The following is a 17,869-nucleotide window of genomic DNA, read 5'->3' as shown; positions in this document are numbered from 1 at the left end:
TGTGCATTTAAATCGTCTTTAGAAATGGAATCTGTCCTTTTGGGAGTACCGTATCGTTGTGGATAAGCTCCAAGTTTCTATTAGTGCCGGCAGACGATAAAAAGGGGCAGGAGTCCAAATGGATGAGCTGTATCGTTGGTCAATGTTACATTTGATCTTACTTAAGAGAAAGTGAAAGGATTTGGAAGCGCCTCAATATATTCGAGATGATATTGCTCAGTTTTGATTGACACTGCCAGAGAGGCATTCACATTAAAAACCACTGTAATTGTAGTGTCACGGTGCATCATAACAAGGGTTTGTTTTTAACCACTTTTTTGTCGCTTATCACGCTGTACAGTATCTCCATCCATTTTCTAATCAGCTTGGATAGGCTTCAGGACGCTCCCGCGACCCTTGTGTGGGTAAGCATCCAGGCGTCTGGAACGACCCAACTGTGTTGTTCTTTCACGCAAATGAGGGCATATCAATATCTTTCCCTCCAGTAGCAGCTGATAGTTGTTTGAAAGTTTGTCTTCATTTTAAAGTTCGACATTCGGCTGCAGGGTTTCACGTGACGCTCTGAACGTTGTGACCAAGTGTGAATGTTGTGACCACACGCACGTACACGCGCGCGCACACATACACAGATGCTCGCTCACGTTGCTCATCTTCCTAGTGGCTGGCATGTCGTGTGTGTGTATGTGGGTTTTTTTCTGCCATCCACACAAGAAATCATGCACAATCACACCCATGTCACATTGAAGGGGTTGGGGTCTGGGGCAAAAAAAAAAAAAAAAACTGCCGGAAGGGTAAATTGGTATTAAATGTGAGATGGTAAACGAATTCCTGCAGAAAATATGCAGTCAGTGTAATTTGCATAATTTGATTTCATTGCCTTTCTCCAACACAGTGATGAACAGAATCTGCCTGTTTGGCCATGCACAAAATGATGTTAAATTGATACTTTGTGCACAAGTGCTAAACTGACAACAGTGATGGATTACTTCTATCTATCTATCTATCTATCTATCTATCTAGCTATCTATCTATCCATCCATCCATCCATCTGTCCATGATAGTCAATACAGACCATGACGTCACTCGTGGGCTGCCTGACATCTCGGAGGTTACGTCACCCTACTGGAACTTGCACTCTGGGTTTCCCGACATAAAAAGGCACATGATGTTCAAGCGAAAAGTGGACGAGCATTTTGAAAGTAGTATTAAATACACACACGTACAGGAAGACAGCGTACAAACGCGCGCGCACGCACGCACACACCAGTTTATTCGCATGTTGGTGATTAGAATTCACCTATCCTTATTAGGCAGCAGAACATTGTGATACGGTTTATTATCGAAAACAGATATCATAAGATTCAGGAATGCAATGGAAGAAATAAAACAAAGAACAAAACCAAACAAGAATTTTCAAATTTAGCGATTATCGAGCAATATATTTAAGTTACAAAAGTCGAGGAATCCTGCAAAACACTCCCACCAAAACATGCAACAACAACAACATAATAATCATAAATAATGATTTTTCTTTTCAATGTAATTTCAGAGGTTTAATCAAATCACAGTTTGTTCCAGTGCAGTACAGGAAATAGAAATAAATAATCTAAAATACATGTATGCCATATTTCTCCTTCAATTCAAGGAAACTTATCGGTTGTTGCAACGAGTTATGATGCTGATGGAGACACGTCCCCTCAGTTTTGCACCATTACGAGGTAATGCTGGCGGTAGGGGGGAGGGGAGAAAAGGGGGAAAGAGGAGGAGAGTTTGATTGTGTGCGTGTGTGTGCGGATAGTGGAGACGCCAGGAGTGTGCGTGCGTGCGTGCGTATGTGTGTGCGAGAGAGAGAGTGAGAGAGGCAACCAGTGAGTGTGTGAGCCATGTTGGATGTGAGCGAAGGTGTGGAGAGATGCTGCTGCAGCTCCTGACGCACGCAGCCCCAGCAGCATCACGCACCACAGCGGGTAGATGCCAACTCTCCAGGCTGACGAAGAGACGGGGGAGCCTGGGGGAAGGGTTCGGGCGGTGCCGGCGCTCCTAGAAGTGGAGCGGAGGAGAGAGAAGTGACCGGGGAAGAAGGAAAGACGGTCTCTTTGGAGAGATAGGTGGAGGAGGAAAAAGGAGGAGGGGAGAGACCGAGAAAGGAAGAGACTAAATGGCTACACGGCTACCGGGCTTCACCCCGCTCTCGCCTCTGGGTCTTCACCTGCTACTCTTCCTTGGCTCTTTGTTCGCCCTTAGCCCGCGGGTGGTGAATGCAGCGGGGGCTTCCGACCTGAGCACCTCGGGGCCCCGTCACCGGGATGCCGGTAAAGGGAGCGAGCGGTGCGAGCGAGAATGGGAGCCGCCGGGGGACAGCAGGACACGACCGCAGGGAGGAGAACGACCAGCAGCTGCGGGGATTCCGGGGCCACGAAAGGAGGCACGGGAAGGAGTCGGGACGTTTTGGAGGCGCGGAGACGAGTCAACGATGCTACCTCCTCCTTATCTCCTCCCCGGTGTGACACACGAGAGCCGCGCTGGATGGCTGTCGGAGAAGGGCGTTGTTCCGCCGCTTTGCACCGCGGCCGCTTTCGGCTCCTCGCCGGTTCGGAGTGGTAAAAAACGGACAGTACAAAGGACTACCGGTGCTTGCGCGCTGCCACGGCCACACCTAACTCAACGTGGCGCAGCCTTTGTGCGAGCGTTTGGCCTGCGCGACGCACCCGGAAGTGGAGGAAGGAGTGGCGGAGGGGTGTGGGAGAGGGCTCGTGAGGTGAGCAGACTCGGTGCCCCCGTCGCGCTTCACGAACCATCGTCGGACCCCGTGCCTTGTCGCATCCTTTCTCGTTTTGGATACAATTCAACGTGGACAGAGGCGTCTAATCATCAAGTGGAAACACACTCTTGTTTTAGCAGCAATTCACTTTGGATCCACGTTTCGGAATTGACTGACATTTTAAATTCCACTGCATTCAGTGTGTTCCAGCATTCAAGTTATCGACACCAAAAGGCATATGAAGATTATGATGATGATGATTGTGATGGTATTGGTGGTGGTTGCAGCAGGGTTAGGAGCAGAGCTGGTAATGGTTCTCATTTGGTCAGGCACAGTGTTATCGACGCAAGTGACATCCGAGTCGGGGCTGAGGGAGGTTTCTGGCCCAAGTGCGTTAGGGGGCAGACGAAAGACTGGTTAGAGGTGGAGGAAGAGGACAGATGTAGTGCACCGGCAACGTTTAGGTCCCGAGAAATGGGTGAGAGCAGGGCTGGAAGAGGAGGAGGGGTGAGCCAAGGCAACACACGCATTAACTTATCTAATTATGCGGATAATGATTTGGCTTTTGTGAGACTGACTCGACAATGTCGGGCTGATAATGAGGGGAAAGCTGCAGCTACAACCGGGAGACGGAGCAATGAAGTGAGGGGAGAGAAGAGGGAGGCTACCAGCAGTTGTTGCAATTTGAAGAGGTTAGGAACATGTTGTGGATTGTTAGCTGAGTTTATTTTTCTCCTGGGAGGGAGGACTCAGGGGAATCCCATCCTTCAATTTCGACTAGACAGCATCAGAGAGGTGGAAGATCACTGTTCTCTTTGTAACAAAATTCATCAAAGCTTACAAATAAGGCATGATGCAGAAATCGAACCCACTGAACTTTTCCTTATGTCTGTTGAAAAAGTTCAAGCAACTTCAGGGGCAGCTGAGTCAGCATTTTCTATGCAAGCGACGTTTCCCGTTCACTCAACCAAGCTTAGTCCTTTTTTGCAACATGATTTCATTTTCGCGAAACATCCCCCCTTCCCTTCACAAATCAACCTAACCACTCGGTCGAGTGAATTTCCTATTTTGCCTCTCTCTGTGGGAAACAAGTGGGATTCAGCACTTGGGACAGCTCCCCTGAATGTTGGAGTTATGTGGCGGGGATTTAACATGAATAGTAATAACAACAATGAAAAAGAGGAGGTGAGGAAGGCAATACATGTTTTCGGTGAATCAGAAATAACTATGTCCAGTGAGCAAGGGCCGTTAGATGATGTCAGACCATCAGAAAGGCGGCAGATGGGGGTTGAGGGAGGAGAGAGGAGGGAGGGCGAGGCTGAGGGGGACGGTCTGGAGGGCCCTGCTAGGGGAAGAAAATTACAGGTGGGGGAGGGCGAGTTAATGGGAGGGAGAGGACCGTGGGGAGAAGAGGAGGATGAGAGGCAAAGCGAAAGCGGGACAACAAAGCCGGGCCAAGCTGAGGAGAGAGCGGTAGAGGGAGGGAAGGGTCAGGATAGGTTCAGTAGCACTGCCACCGTCACACAGTCAGATATGGAAAGATGGAAGAAAGAGAGCCAGGCTGATGAAAGCCACGAGGGTGAGAGTGAGCCAGAGGGGGAAGCCAACAAGAGGCGCAGTTCAAGGGGAGAGAGGAGCCTGGAAAGGCTGATAATAGAAGCAGATGATGAGACCTCGCTGGAAGAAAGGGCGGGCATGGTTTTCATGCCGTGGTCTCGCTCTCGACGGGCAGCTAACAGGCATCCTCATTTCTCCCTGTATAACTACCAAGTACAAGTAGCTGAGAACCAGCCACCTGGGACCTCGGTAATTGTCATGTCTGCCTCAGACCCCGATGCAGGGGATGCAGGCAGGGTGAGCTACAGCATGGCTCCACTGATGAATAGCCGGTCTTCAGACTATTTCCACATCCACCCTGATACTGGCCTCATCACCTCCACGCAGATTTTAGATCGAGAACACATGGATCTGCATTATTTCCGGATCACGGGAACTGACCATGGCTCCCCTCGTCTATCCGGCACCACCATGGTCGCCATCACGGTTGCGGATCGCAATGATCACTCTCCTATTTTTGAGCAGACAGAGTACCGGGAGACCATCAGGGAGAATGTCGAGGAAGGGTACCCCATCCTTCAGTTAAGAGCGACAGATTTAGATTCCCCGTCCAATGCCAATATTCGTTACCGCTTTGTCGGCGACTCTGCCACAAACGGGAGAGGCGCCTTTGAGATAGACCCGCGATCCGGACTCATCACAACCCGTGGAGTTGTGGACAGAGAGACGAACGAGCACTACACGCTCCAGGTGGAAGCCAGTGACCAGGGCAAGGAACCGGGCGCACGCTCGGCCACAGTTCAAGTGTTCATCACAGTTTTGGATGAAAATGACAATGTGCCACAGTTCAGCGAGAAGCGTTATGTGGTAGCCGTCAAGGAGGACGTGAGACCTCACTCGGAGATACTCCGCGTCAGTGCCACCGACCATGACAAAGACGGTAACGCTGCGGTTCACTACAACATCATCAGTGGAAACAGCCGCGGCCAGTTTTCCATCGACAGTGTCACGGGCGAGATCCAGGTGGTGGCGCCTCTGGATTACGAGGCCGAGCGGGAGTACACGCTCCGCGTCCGCGCGCAAGACAATGGCCGACCGCCGCTTTCCAACAATACCGGCATTGTGAGCGTCCAGGTGACCGACGTCAATGACAACCCGCCCATCTTTGTCTCCACGCCATTTCAAGCGTCTGTGCTTGAAAGCTCGCCCGTCGGAAGCTCTATCCTTCACATCCAAGCCATCGATACCGATGCTGGCGACAACGCACGCCTGGAATACAGATTAACCGGCACCAGTTCCGACACGCCGTTCGTTATCAATTCTGCCACAGGCTGGGTCACCGTCAAGTCCATTCTTGACAGAGAATCCGTCGAACACTATTTCTTTGGTGTGGAGGCCAGGGATTACGGAATGCCCCCTCTTTCTGCCACAGCAAGTGTGACAATAACAGTTATGGACGTTAATGATAACCACCCAGAGTTTTTACAAAAAGAATATTATGCCCGCCTGAATGAGGACGCCGTGGTTGGAACGAGTGTGGTCACTGTCACGGCTATGGATCGGGATGTCAACAGTGCGGTGACTTATCAGATAACAGGTGGGAACACCAGGAACCGCTTTGCCATCAGCACCGCAGGGGGTGCTGGGCTGCTTTCCTTAGCCCTCCCACTGGACTACAAACAAGAGCGGCGCTACGTTTTAACCGTCACCGCTTCAGATCGCACGCTCCACGACACCTGTCAGGTGCACATCAACATCACTGATGCCAACACGCATCGGCCCGTGTTCCAGAGCGCGCACTACTCTGTTAGTGTGAATGAGGACCGGCCAGCTGGGAGCACCGTGGTTGTCATCAGCGCAACAGATGACGACGTCGGTGAAAATGCCCGCATCACATACTTGCTGGAGGATAATATCCCTCAGTTCCGCATCGATCCTGCATCGGGGGCGATCACGCTGCAGGCGGAGCTTGATTATGAGGACCAGATGACCTACACGTTGGCTATAACAGCCAAAGACAACGGCATCCCGCAGAAATCAGATACGACATATGTGGAGGTGAATGTCAATGACGTGAACGACAACGCACCTCAGTTCCTCAGCCCCAGATACCAGGGAACCGTGAGCGAAGACGCCCCTCCCTTCACCAGCGTCCTCCAAATCTCAGCAACCGATCGGGACGCACACGCCAACGGCCGCGTCCAGTACACCTTCCAAAATGGTGAGGATGGAGATGGAGACTTTACCATCGAACCGACATCTGGCATCGTGCGAACCGTCCGCCGGTTGGACCGCGAAAGTGTGCCGTTTTACGAGCTCACCGCATATGCCGTCGACCGAGGTGTACCGCCTCAGCGAACGCCAGTCCACATCCAAGTCACCGTTCTCGACGTGAATGATAATGCCCCGGTCTTCCCTGCTGACGACTTTGAGGTTCTGGTGAGGGAAAACAGCGCCGTGGGCTCTGTGGTTGCCCAGATCACTGCCACGGACCCGGACGAGGGTGCCAATGCCCAAATTATGTACCAAATTGTAGAGGGCAACATTCCCGAGATATTCCAGATGGACATCTTCTCAGGGGAGCTGACATCACTTATTGATCTCGACTATGAGGCTCGCAACGAGTATGTCATCGTAGTCCAGGCCACCTCGGCTCCTCTCGTCAGCCGGGCTACTGTACGGATCAAATTGGTGGATCAGAATGACAACAAACCCACTCTGCAGGACTTCCAAATTATCTTCAACAACTTTGTATCAAACCGTTCCAACAGCTTCCCCAACGGGATAATCGGCAGAGTCCCCGCCAATGATCCTGATGTGTCGGACCGGTTGTACTACACAATTGACAGGGGGAACGAGCTTCACCTGCTGTTGCTCAATCACACCAGCGGGGAGATCCGGCTGAGCCGTAAACTGGATAATAACAGGCCGCTGGTGGCTCCCATGCTGATCACTGTCACAGGTAAGAGAGCACAAATGGGGACATGGGAGGGAAGTGCGGGTGGGGAGGGGTAAGAGTCTACTCTGCCAAAAGCCATGAAGATAACTGAATACTCCACAGGTTCGTTAGCATGCGGGTGAAAAGCTGAGAAAGCTTTTTTTTTTTCCTCTCTCATCTTTTCAATGGTGGAATGGCATGTGAACATACCTGCTACATTGTTAGCTATGGATTCATGTCACGCGCTCACCAACATTTTGCCTTAAAAGTAGATCATCCAAAATGGGGAAAAAAAAAAGGATCCTTCGAAGGGTTGTTTGGTGTTGTCTAGTTGAAGTCAAGGGTAGGGAAATCAGTGGTGACAACATTCACTTATACGTAGGGCATACGTGTGGTTTGAGCTTGCGATGAGTGAGACAGCAAATAATTGAGCTGTCAATCAAGTGAGGTCAGGAGTAAATGAATGACGACAGGTCAAATCACGAGTGAGTAAGGTGTTCATTGTCCATTGTTACATAGTGCTTGAATGGTTTTAACAGCACGCCTTTCATCATCAATGTGACTAGTTTGACTTGACTCTTCAACAGCCATTGGCTATGAACCATATTTAGTAACTTGAGTGGTTACGGTACACTGCAATAATTTAAAATGACATGTATACACTAGGCGGCTCACAATGCAGAGGTCGTGGGTTCGATCCCAGTTCCGGCCTTCCTGTGTGGAGTTTGCATTTTTTCCCCGGGCCTGCGTGGGTTTTCTCCGGGTGCTCCGGTTTCGTCCCACATTCCAACAACATGCATGGCAGGCTGATTAAACACTCTAAATTGTCCCTACGTGTGAGTGTGAGCGTGGATGGTTGTTCGTCTCTGTGTGCCCTGCGATTGGTTGGCAACCGATTCGGGGTGTCCCCCGCCTACCTCCCGAAGACATCTGGGATAGGCTCCAGCTCTCCCCGCGACCCTTGTGAGGATAAGCGGATCGGAAAATGAATGAATGAATGTATACAGTATGACCATCCCTTTTGATGAAACATCCAAAGGAAGTATTTCAATAAGGGCCCGTCTTCTGCAGTGGTATCATTGCTTGTCAGTGTATTGTTCACATTTGATTTGTGAGTGATATGCACTCATCTCTTGTCTCACGTGCCGTGCGCCATGTGAGGAAGCTTCAGTTATTAAACGGGAGTCAATGGATGTCAGACGCCATTACAGATACTCAATAATCAGACAATATGTGTGCGCTGCAGACTTTTAAATGTGCCAAAACGCTGCCCCCTCTGACTTGTTCTACAGAGCATTCGGCTTGCTTGAACTGACTCACAGTGTGTATTCATATGAGATTCTCCCACTATCTTTCCCCTCCAGGATGTGACAGTTATGAGATTATAATGAAACTCCAGTCAGGCTCGGAGCAAAGCTGTCACTCTCTACCCCTCTCTCGCTTGCTCTCGCTCGCTCTTGCTGTGTGTGTGTGTGTGTGTGTGTGTGTGTGTGTGTGTGTGTGTGTGTGTGTGTGTGTGTGTGTGTGTCTGTGACTCCTCTCCTTTTTGATTCTATACACACGTGTGGATCCACGGATGGATGGATGAATTAATTCCTATCAGTGGTCTCTCTCTTGTCTTGTTGCCCTCTCAGTCTTCACTGTGCTCTTATCTCACCATCCATTTTTTTGTTTTCACTTGTGCACATAGTTGAACTCACCTCTTCCTTCTCAGAATGTTATCCTGAAAACTTCTCCTGGGTCACTTCTCCTGCATGGCATATTGTTTTTTTTTTTTTCTCTTGGCTTTTCTTACCGCTTATCTCCTCGCACCATTGATGTGTTGTCGAAATGCGTACATGTGCGTTTATGCAAGAGTTAGGTGGACTGTGGCCAGGAGTAGGCAGAATTTCGTCCTTTTTTTTTTGTTGCGTTATGAATAATATTTGTGGGGTTTTCGTTTTCATTTTGAGATCAAAAAGTGTGTACTCTCAGGTGGCTCATAAGCTCAATGCTTCAGAGTATTTGTTTTGTTTTCGTCAAAAGTATCTGTGCATGGCAGAGAGTACCGGGGCTGCACTCCCCTCTTTTATCTTGGTCTCTACTCCAGTTTTTTCCTTCTGTCAGCTTCTACTCTATTGGTTCTCTGCATAATTCCCATGTTTCTGCTTCATTGTAGTTTGAATGCGTTGCCCATTCATGTTTAGCCAGTTTTTACACGCACAATTATGCACAAAATATCGTGCCGCAGGGTCACCCAGCATACTGCAGACAATTCATGTTTTTAATTGTACCAGCTCAAGGTGACCTTGATCAAAGCCCAAAAAAAAAAAAACAAAAAAAAAAAAAAAAAAAAACAATCAAGTGGCCAAGAACAGCTTTGGTTGTACTCGCCAACTCTCAGAGGCAAGGCTTTGCTGGGTGACAACAAAAACATACAATTTGTTCCGGGACACATCAATGGTAAATAGTGTTCACTCACAGTGGTGGAGCACAGTTTTGGAAACAACAACAAATGCTCTCACCGGCACAAGTACAATATAAAGGCTGGATCAAAAATGTTGATGCCTTTACAAACGTAACGATGCCCGTTTCTGATATTTCATTTAAAAAATAAAAAAAAATGGTGTAGTTATCGAAGCATTTATAGCAAGTAGCTTCTAGCAACTGCCCACCCATTTACCAGGAACTACTTTGTCATGTCCACATGAATCAGAATATTTTTAAAATGCATGTCTTGGTTGTTCTGGAGTGACAAAAAAAAATCGAATATCTAATTTCATCTATTGGCATTTTAACAGGAGCTCTGTGGACAGTGCAAATAAATGTATTTGCAGGTTTTTGAGTCCCGTTTTAGCCAAGCAGAAAGCCTAAAAAAAGAAGCAACAACTGGCTCTGTCAAATATTGTGACAGTTCAGTTCTTCAATACAAAATATTTGTGATAAAATAATAATAATCATCATAGTCCTCCTCCTCCTCCTCTATTTTAGTGTAGGTTTAAAATTAACTCAACACAATTGGCATGTTTAAGTGCTGACATTGCTCTGTTGACAAAACTGTACGAAATTTTGTACAATATCATGCCATAAATAATAAAACACAATCTAAATGTAAAAAAAAAAAAAAATCACTGATGAAAAGCTGTTCTCACAAATGTGATTTTGTTGACGCAGCGTTCATTAAAGCTTGGCTTGTGTGTCAAGGAAGATGTTCCCAATTTGCCATCACACTCATGTTTGTATTGTGAGACTCTTAGCAGTTTTCTTCACTACTCAGAACCTAACACATGAATTTGAGCTTTGGCGGACGTTTATGCTACACTGAGTGCCATTCGAATTTAATATGCAGTAGAGTTTTGTTTAGCATGCTGACTCTGCAACCACAGCCACCTGCATGCGCTGACTATACCGTATATATAATGTACAGCGGAGCCCGGTCTAACAACACTATAGCGCGCCTTTACCGGCCCATTAGAAGCCATTAGGGGTTCCACAGTTCCTTGCCAAGAATTAAATGTTTCAGGTGGTGCAGAGAGTCCTAGTTTTCGCCGCTCCCCGAAAGGCTCAGGTGGCACAATGGCCAGCAACCATGTCAGAGCCTTCGACCCGTGACCCTGTCGGCAGCTTCAATGCTTGCACGTAACAGCTTCAACAGTTTGGAAAAATTCCAATTTGGGCAGGCAACAGGAGGGCGCCACGTCCCACGCAAATCAGTCTCAGGTGCTCGACTGAGGCAATGAGTTTCACAAGACTGCAAAATACCAAATGATATCATACAAGGACACTGGCGATAAAATGAAGACTGTTAGAATCACAGCAAATAAATCTCTGCACTGCTTCCTTCCCTGAATGGATGTTCTAAGGCTCAGGTAGCAAGATCAGGCCTACTCACACACTCTCTTTCTTCCATCTTTCCATATCTGACTATTTGACTTCACGTTGTCATCTGCGGATGTCGAAAAAAGTCATGAACCTACTCTTGACAAAGTAAGCAGAAGAAAGTACAGATAGCTGTTTTCAAATCGCGGGTGAAAGTCAAAAGTCTGAAAAATTCATCAGTATTGTTACTTTGGTCCTTCCCACCACTGATGGTTGCACATTTGAAAGAAAAGATTTATAGAACAAATAGCAGGATGGTGGCAGCTGCCACTTTCCAGCTGCTCATCGCTGTCCCGTGCATGTCATGGAGGTCAAAGGTGTACGGATTTGTGTGAGGTTGCAGATCAACTTATGAAGTACAATAGCCATAATGTGTGTGTGTGTGTGTGTGTGTGTGTGTGTGTGTGTGTGTGTGTGTGTGTGTGTGTGTGTGTGTGTGTACCTGTGATAGGGGCTAATGGGCAAGGACTTAGCAGGCGAGATGGCTTTTGTGTCAGTGCAAGTATCCGCTTTAATGTAAAGGATTAAAGCTTCTGTTGTAAAAGGCCGCTTTGAACCCTGATGTTGCCAACGTTGCTCTGTGTGTGTGTGTGTGTGTGTGTGTGTGTGTGTGTGTGTGCTGCTGTTTTTTTTAACCGAGTTCTACTTTTAGTATAATGACTGACCCAAGGGCTTGAAAGGCTTTCAAAACAAACAGAGCAGAAATCAGCAGTCCAGCCACTTGGCTGAGCTGTTGGTGTGTACATGTTGTGGCGATATGGAGACAATGATACTCATCACAGTAAATTGATATTACCTCGTAAATTGCATTTTAGTGTTGACACATGTTGCAGGCAAAAAAAAATCCCCCCCCCCCCCCAAAAAAACAACAAAAAAAACCAAACAACAAAGCCCTTATAATGTTGGGTGTTCCAAAAATGTTACCATGGAAGATGAAAGTAGAGATGATCTGTTCTAGTTCCAAATGATCCAAAAATGATCATAGGTGACTTTTATTAATATACAGGCAATAATTCAATTGACAATAAAATACATCTTTACTTATATAGTGCTTTCACAACAGCTGTAGCTGTAACAAAGTGCTTTCCAAAACAGAGACGTCATGCTCAAAATGTGCACACGTCTGCTGCAAGCCAAGTTTGAAAGTAAATGAGAAGCTGCAGCGTCCATTGACGAAAAAAGAGATTGGCTCGCTTCTCCTGTCCCATTTAGATCCGCTTCAATTCCAAGCGCCGACTCTCAGTTCCAACTACGCATCCACGCTCCTCCGTCCTCATGCTCGGCTCCACAAAGCCATCCGTCCAACCGCACCAGTGCAGACTGTCCAACAGCGCCGACATCTCCGCTAAACAAAAAAACATAAGCACCCCGGGGCTGTCCAGCGGTGACAGATTTGCATTTGAACATTCTGAATTGTCAAACAGGTTGACCGTAGTTAATGTCAGTGAAGTTTTCATTCTTTGTTGCTGTGTCAAATGAAGGATCTAAGCAAGCCCTTGCGTCTCTATTCCTTATCCGGAGGGAACTCTCACGACAGTGTTTTGTGAGGTCAAACCTGCTCGTGCACATTGGGCCTTTTCCGGCAGCAGAGAGGAGTGTCACACACAGGGCGGACAAAACCATGTTGACGGCGCAGTGTGAAATGGGATCGAACGCATCCGTTGGTGTCGACATGGACTGTACACTAATGGGCTGAAGGCACCATGACAGACGTTTTGTGTATTTCTGAGAAGCACCAAATGGCTTTTGTTCACCCTCAATCCAATTTCTGCCGATTTTTAAATGGTAAATTTCCCCCCTTTGGGCTTTTTTTACTTTTAATCCCAATCTCTTCGATGAGCAAGAGAGCAGATATTCAGCCAGGCTCTTAACCACAACAGGGCTAATGAATAGGAATGAGTAAAGCAAGAGGGGATTTGAAGCCTTTAATCCTGTCAGACGTGTCTGCTACATCGACATCCAATGAGCTTTCAGCAAATGAAGAGATATAGGATTAAGAACTTCTTTTATTCTGATATTTGACAAATTGAGTGCGTTTCTTCAACTGATTCTCAGTCCCGTACAATTGTACATCTGAAAGTGGAGCATTGTTTACATTTTTTTTGTCTTCAAGGTAGTCATGGTGCCGTGTTGGCTGAAGTGCATGGCTCGAGAATACATTTCCCGGAATTTAGCCAGTTGTGCACATCTCTGGAGTGACATTATTCATTGTTGTGGCTTTGTCGCTGTCACGCTACAAAATGGCGCCAAAGCACGGGCTAATAGCCGTAGAAGAAACAGTCGAAGTCATTGCTGTCAAAGAAATACATCGAAGTGATACACTTTGACTGAAAGACGTAACTTTAGCCTGAGTTGTTAATGGAAGTTACGATGAGTCATTGCTGTTCATGGATGCACTAAACTTTCGCCCTTCCGGTGTATTCTTTTGAGATTGAATCATCTGTAAGCCATGTAGTTTCAAGGGTACTGTTATAAAATGAGTATGAGTGTTTTGGGATCATAGTTTGTGGTACAGTATGTTGTAGTTTTAAACAGTTCATACATTGTGCTCTCCAAATATCGCGTTTCACTCTCGTAACACGGCAAACATCTTTTGTCTTCTGTTTTAATGTGGCAAAATTGAAAGGCTTTGAACGCAACACATGGCACCCGGGACGCAGTTCATTGTTAGCGGTGTCTTGCTCAAGGTCAGCTGAGGGTCCGGGGGGCTGTTGGGGGGTTGATGGTTCATTGCTGCATCCTCTGAAGCTCTGTTTGTCTACATTTGCCGAAACATTTGTTTTGGGGGGGGGTTTTTAATAGTCTACCAGTCATTGACTTTTCTTCTCAGATTTTTTTTCTTCATGTGGCACAACTCATTAGGCCTACTCTTATTGGAATATAAGTTCTAAATGGTGAGGGAGGGGTGATCAAGTGGTTAGCGCGTCGACCTCACAGCACAGAGGTACCGGGTTCAATTGCAGCTCCCTGTGTGGAGTTTGCATCTTCTCCCCGTGCCTGCGTGGGTTTTGTCCGGGTACTCCGGTTTCCTCCCACATTCCAAAAACATGCATGGCAGGCTGATTGAATACTCAAAATTGTCCGTAGGTGTGAGTGTGAGCGCGGATGGTTGTTCGTCTCTGTGTGCCCTGCGATTGGCTGGCAACCGGTTCAGGGTGTTCCCCGCCTACTGCCCGAAGACAGCTGGGATAGGCTCCAGCATGCCCCGCAACCCTTGTGAGGATAAAGCGGATCAGAAAATGGATGGATGGATGGAGTTCTAAAGGTAAAATCACGATGCAGAGTTCATACTCACCAAACTAATCTCTGGTGAAGCATGCCGACTTATTTTTTTTTCAGAACTGCACGAAGTATGCATTTTACAGTATATGTTTCCACCGCGGCCGTGTAAAATGATCTTTCCTCGTCTGTTTTCAGCGCCGGCAGTAGGCTTGCCTTTTACATGACTTTGCAGACTATTTGCATCCGGCTTTCCTGGAAGTGAGCGCTGACATTCAAGGAGCTTGCAGTGTCCTATTAGTCAGGCTACCTGGCAAAGTGAGATAGCACTGAAATCCCCGTTTGCCGACTCATCACGCATCTTAGAAGCAGAACACGCATTGGTCCCGCTTCGTTCTTATGGCGAGCGGCTGTTCTGGCACCGGTGGGACCTTGCTGGTGATTCCACATCAGCACGTTCATTCTTTAAAGGCTTTACGAGTGCTTTCCTCGCTTTTGAAGGGGAAGATGATGTCTTTGAGTCCACAGGGGTTTAAAAAAAAAAAAAGCTTCTCCCGAGTTATTTACAAAATCTTTTGTTCCACGGTCGTGCAACAAAGTAACTTTCCATTTGTGGCCTTTGTAAGATATTAATGTTTTATTGTTTCCATGCAGGCTAAAGCATCAAAAAGGCTGATGTATTATTTATGACCTGGATGTTTTATTAGCAAGTTAGGTGCAAACATCACATGCCGTCGCTAGTTCGCATCACCACTCAGGAGTGCTTCACAATAGCTCCGCGGCTTTCTATTCCAAAGACGGACGTACGGTATATTTCTAAATGAATAAATCATGGTATCAGTCAACATGAATGTTTTTTGTCATCTCTTCTCTGCAGCTTGTGTGCCAAGAGTTGCGGGCAATTGTTCTTTTGTATTTCCACATTTGAAGTGATTTCTCCTGCGCATGGCAGACACTCGCATCTCCGCTCGAGGGTGTTTGACCTTGTTTGCACAAGTGCGACTGTCTGTCTGATGATGAATTTGCCAAGTGTCAGTCAAAGTCCCCGTGCGCTCCTGACGCAAGCTGAGACTTCTTAACCTTCATCAGCGTGATTGTTGTTGCCCGGTCAGAGTGCAAAGTGAAGGATGCATTTTGTATTCCTTTATGTTCCAGTCCTCATACAAAATGGAATGATTCCTGACAAATATACCCACACTCAAAATAATTCAGAAATGATGAGACGCCGTCTTTATTTTTCCAGAAAACATTACCCGTGATTTGTTTTGATATTCTGTGCTACGGCAAAACATTTAGCTGTCCTCACTTGTGTGGTAGAGCGTGCACAATTTGTGTTCTTAAATTGCTTTCATTTGCTTCTTTTCAAGCCTCCCCTTGGTTTCTAATGGAGCAATGAGTAAACCTAAAAAAAAAAACCCAAAAACTGCAGAAATAGAGTTTACTGTGAGTTTTTCTCTCTGCCTAATGGGCCGTGTCTGTTAATAGCACGTGACCGTAGATAAAAGGACCTTACAGTGCAAGTCAAAATAATTACACACTCCATCTTTTAAGAACACGAGAGTGGATGTCCAAGCAAATACACACATTACAGTATATCATACGGTGCATCAAAAATGGCATGAGATGCCAGCATCGTATCTTTTTTTTTTTTTTTTTTTTTTTTAATTCGGTGACTGAGTCTTTCATTGGCAAAAAGAGCATAGAAATTCAGACAAAAAAAGTTGACGGAACAACATATTTTCAGCAGGCTGCATTCTGGCTCTTGGAGAAAGAGTCAAGAGGCTCGATGGCACTCGGCATTCTGTGGCAAGTGGGAATGTTTCCGCAGTGACTCAAATGACAGAAGAGAGGATTTAGCATCGAGCGCCAAATGTCATCAGACTTGGTTATTTCAGGAAAACAAACTTTTCTCCCCGTTCCGTGCCACTCCTCCACATCATCCTACTACCGTAATTAATTACCAAAACAAAACAACCCAGCAGCACTCAAAACAATACATTTTACACTTGGTGGTGGTCTCAGCTCAATCAACACCACCAATGGTTCCTAAGAGTAGCATTTTTTAAAAATTTGGGCTGCAGGCTTTAAATATTTTTTTCGTGGAGCATGAGAAGAGTCGCATTCTTTACAATGTAGGAAAATAAATCGAAAATCAAGGGCGATGTCAGGAGATCTGCAATTACACTGTAAATACACTGACATGTGAAACGTGTGTGTGTGTGTGTGTGTGTGTGTGTGTGTGTGTGTGTGTGTGTGTGTGTGTGTGTGTGTGTATTTGTGTGTGCACATGAGTGATTAAATCCTACACCAGCAGATTATCCGCAGTCATTCCCAAGATTTCAGTCATTTAAATAACAATAGGAGATCAGCTTCAATTTGTGCTACATGATGTGGAGTGATGACAATAATGAAATAATGTTGCCCTTCGGCCCTCGGAAGTTGACGACACTGGGATGTAGTTTATTGAATCATACTGTGGGTGTGGTGGTGTAACTTTGTGTATCCTTGTGACATAATAGGCCGATGTAGTCTGTTCGTGTTCATCTATTTTTTTCGTGTTACTCCTCATGGTCACTCCTCCTTCTGGCTCCTTGTTTATCGCCTTCGTTTGTGTGTGTGCGTGTGTGTTTGTGTGTGTGTGTGTTTGTGTGTGTACGCGTGCGCGTTAGAGGTCAGTCGGGAGTGAGGCTCCTCATAATCCGGTAATCAAACCAGCTGCCACCCCACCCAACCCCCATCCTTGCTTCCGCCTTTCCCTCTCCTTCCTTTTTAGCCCACTCTCCTTCTGTTGCTTTCACTTATTGTCTTTTTCTGACCACATTCAGCGGCTCTCTCTGTCTAACCATTTTTAAATTGGCAAATTATGAATCTGATACAAAGTGAACCATTTGAATAACTTTGTGGGGAATATGAGCTAATAAAAACCAATCAGTGATTCATAATACAAATTATGCTGTATGTAATGATTTGATCATGATTCTCAGTTTATCATCTGATTTGCTCTTCCAGATTCATTTTCACGAAGTCAACTTTTTTCTTGCATTCAAGTGTGCTGTTATTTATTTTTTTAATAATCCTACACTACCCTGCATTGCCCAGGTGTCTTTCTCTCCCTTCCTATGTGTACATCCTTTCTCTTTGACACATCAGCTTCCATTTTGCCATGCCATGCTTCTCTCTTTCTGGTTGATACCTTTAGAATCAATTCTCATTTTTCAAACTCATCCCACATTTTGAACTTTCTGGGCGTGAGTTGCGCAAACTTGATTGGGCACGCAAAATGTCGACGCTAATTTTGCCCAAACAGAATTGTGTCTGCCAAACTCAAAATTGCCTCATAGTTCATTTAGCATGTTACGGGCGATGTATATGCTGAAGTAAAAAGGCATTGGCTGATTCTGGTACTCAAATAGCACATCTGAAAGAAAGGTACAAACCAGCATGCAAAGTGACCCCAGTGTAGGACATACAAAACGAGAAGTTTCGGGGGGAGCTATTCTGCTTGTGTAAACATTTTTGAAATGCACCCAAACAAA

The 17,869-nt window shown here is 46.4% G+C and overlaps 1 protein-coding gene across 1 annotated transcript in view; it reads left to right on the top strand.

Moving 5' to 3' along the window:
- The first annotated feature begins 1,811 nt into the window (after positions 1–1,811).
- Positions 1,812–17,869, top strand: part of celsr3 (cadherin, EGF LAG seven-pass G-type receptor 3) — a 61,508-nt gene continuing 45,450 nt past the window's right edge. Inside the window, exon 1 of the mRNA XM_019862923.1 lies at positions 1,812–7,280. Coding sequence (XP_019718482.1) covers positions 2,159–7,280 — 5,122 coding nt within the window. The 5' untranslated portion in view covers positions 1,812–2,158. The remainder of the gene's footprint in view (positions 7,281–17,869) is intronic.

This window comes from Hippocampus comes, unplaced genomic scaffold, assembly GCF_001891065.2.
Source record: "Hippocampus comes isolate QL1 unplaced genomic scaffold, H_comes_QL1_v1.1 scaffold1, whole genome shotgun sequence".
Taxonomy (NCBI): Eukaryota; Metazoa; Chordata; class Actinopteri; order Syngnathiformes; family Syngnathidae; genus Hippocampus; species Hippocampus comes.
The sequence above is the reverse complement of the archived record's forward strand: the minus strand, read 5'-3'. Positions and strand labels throughout refer to the sequence as shown.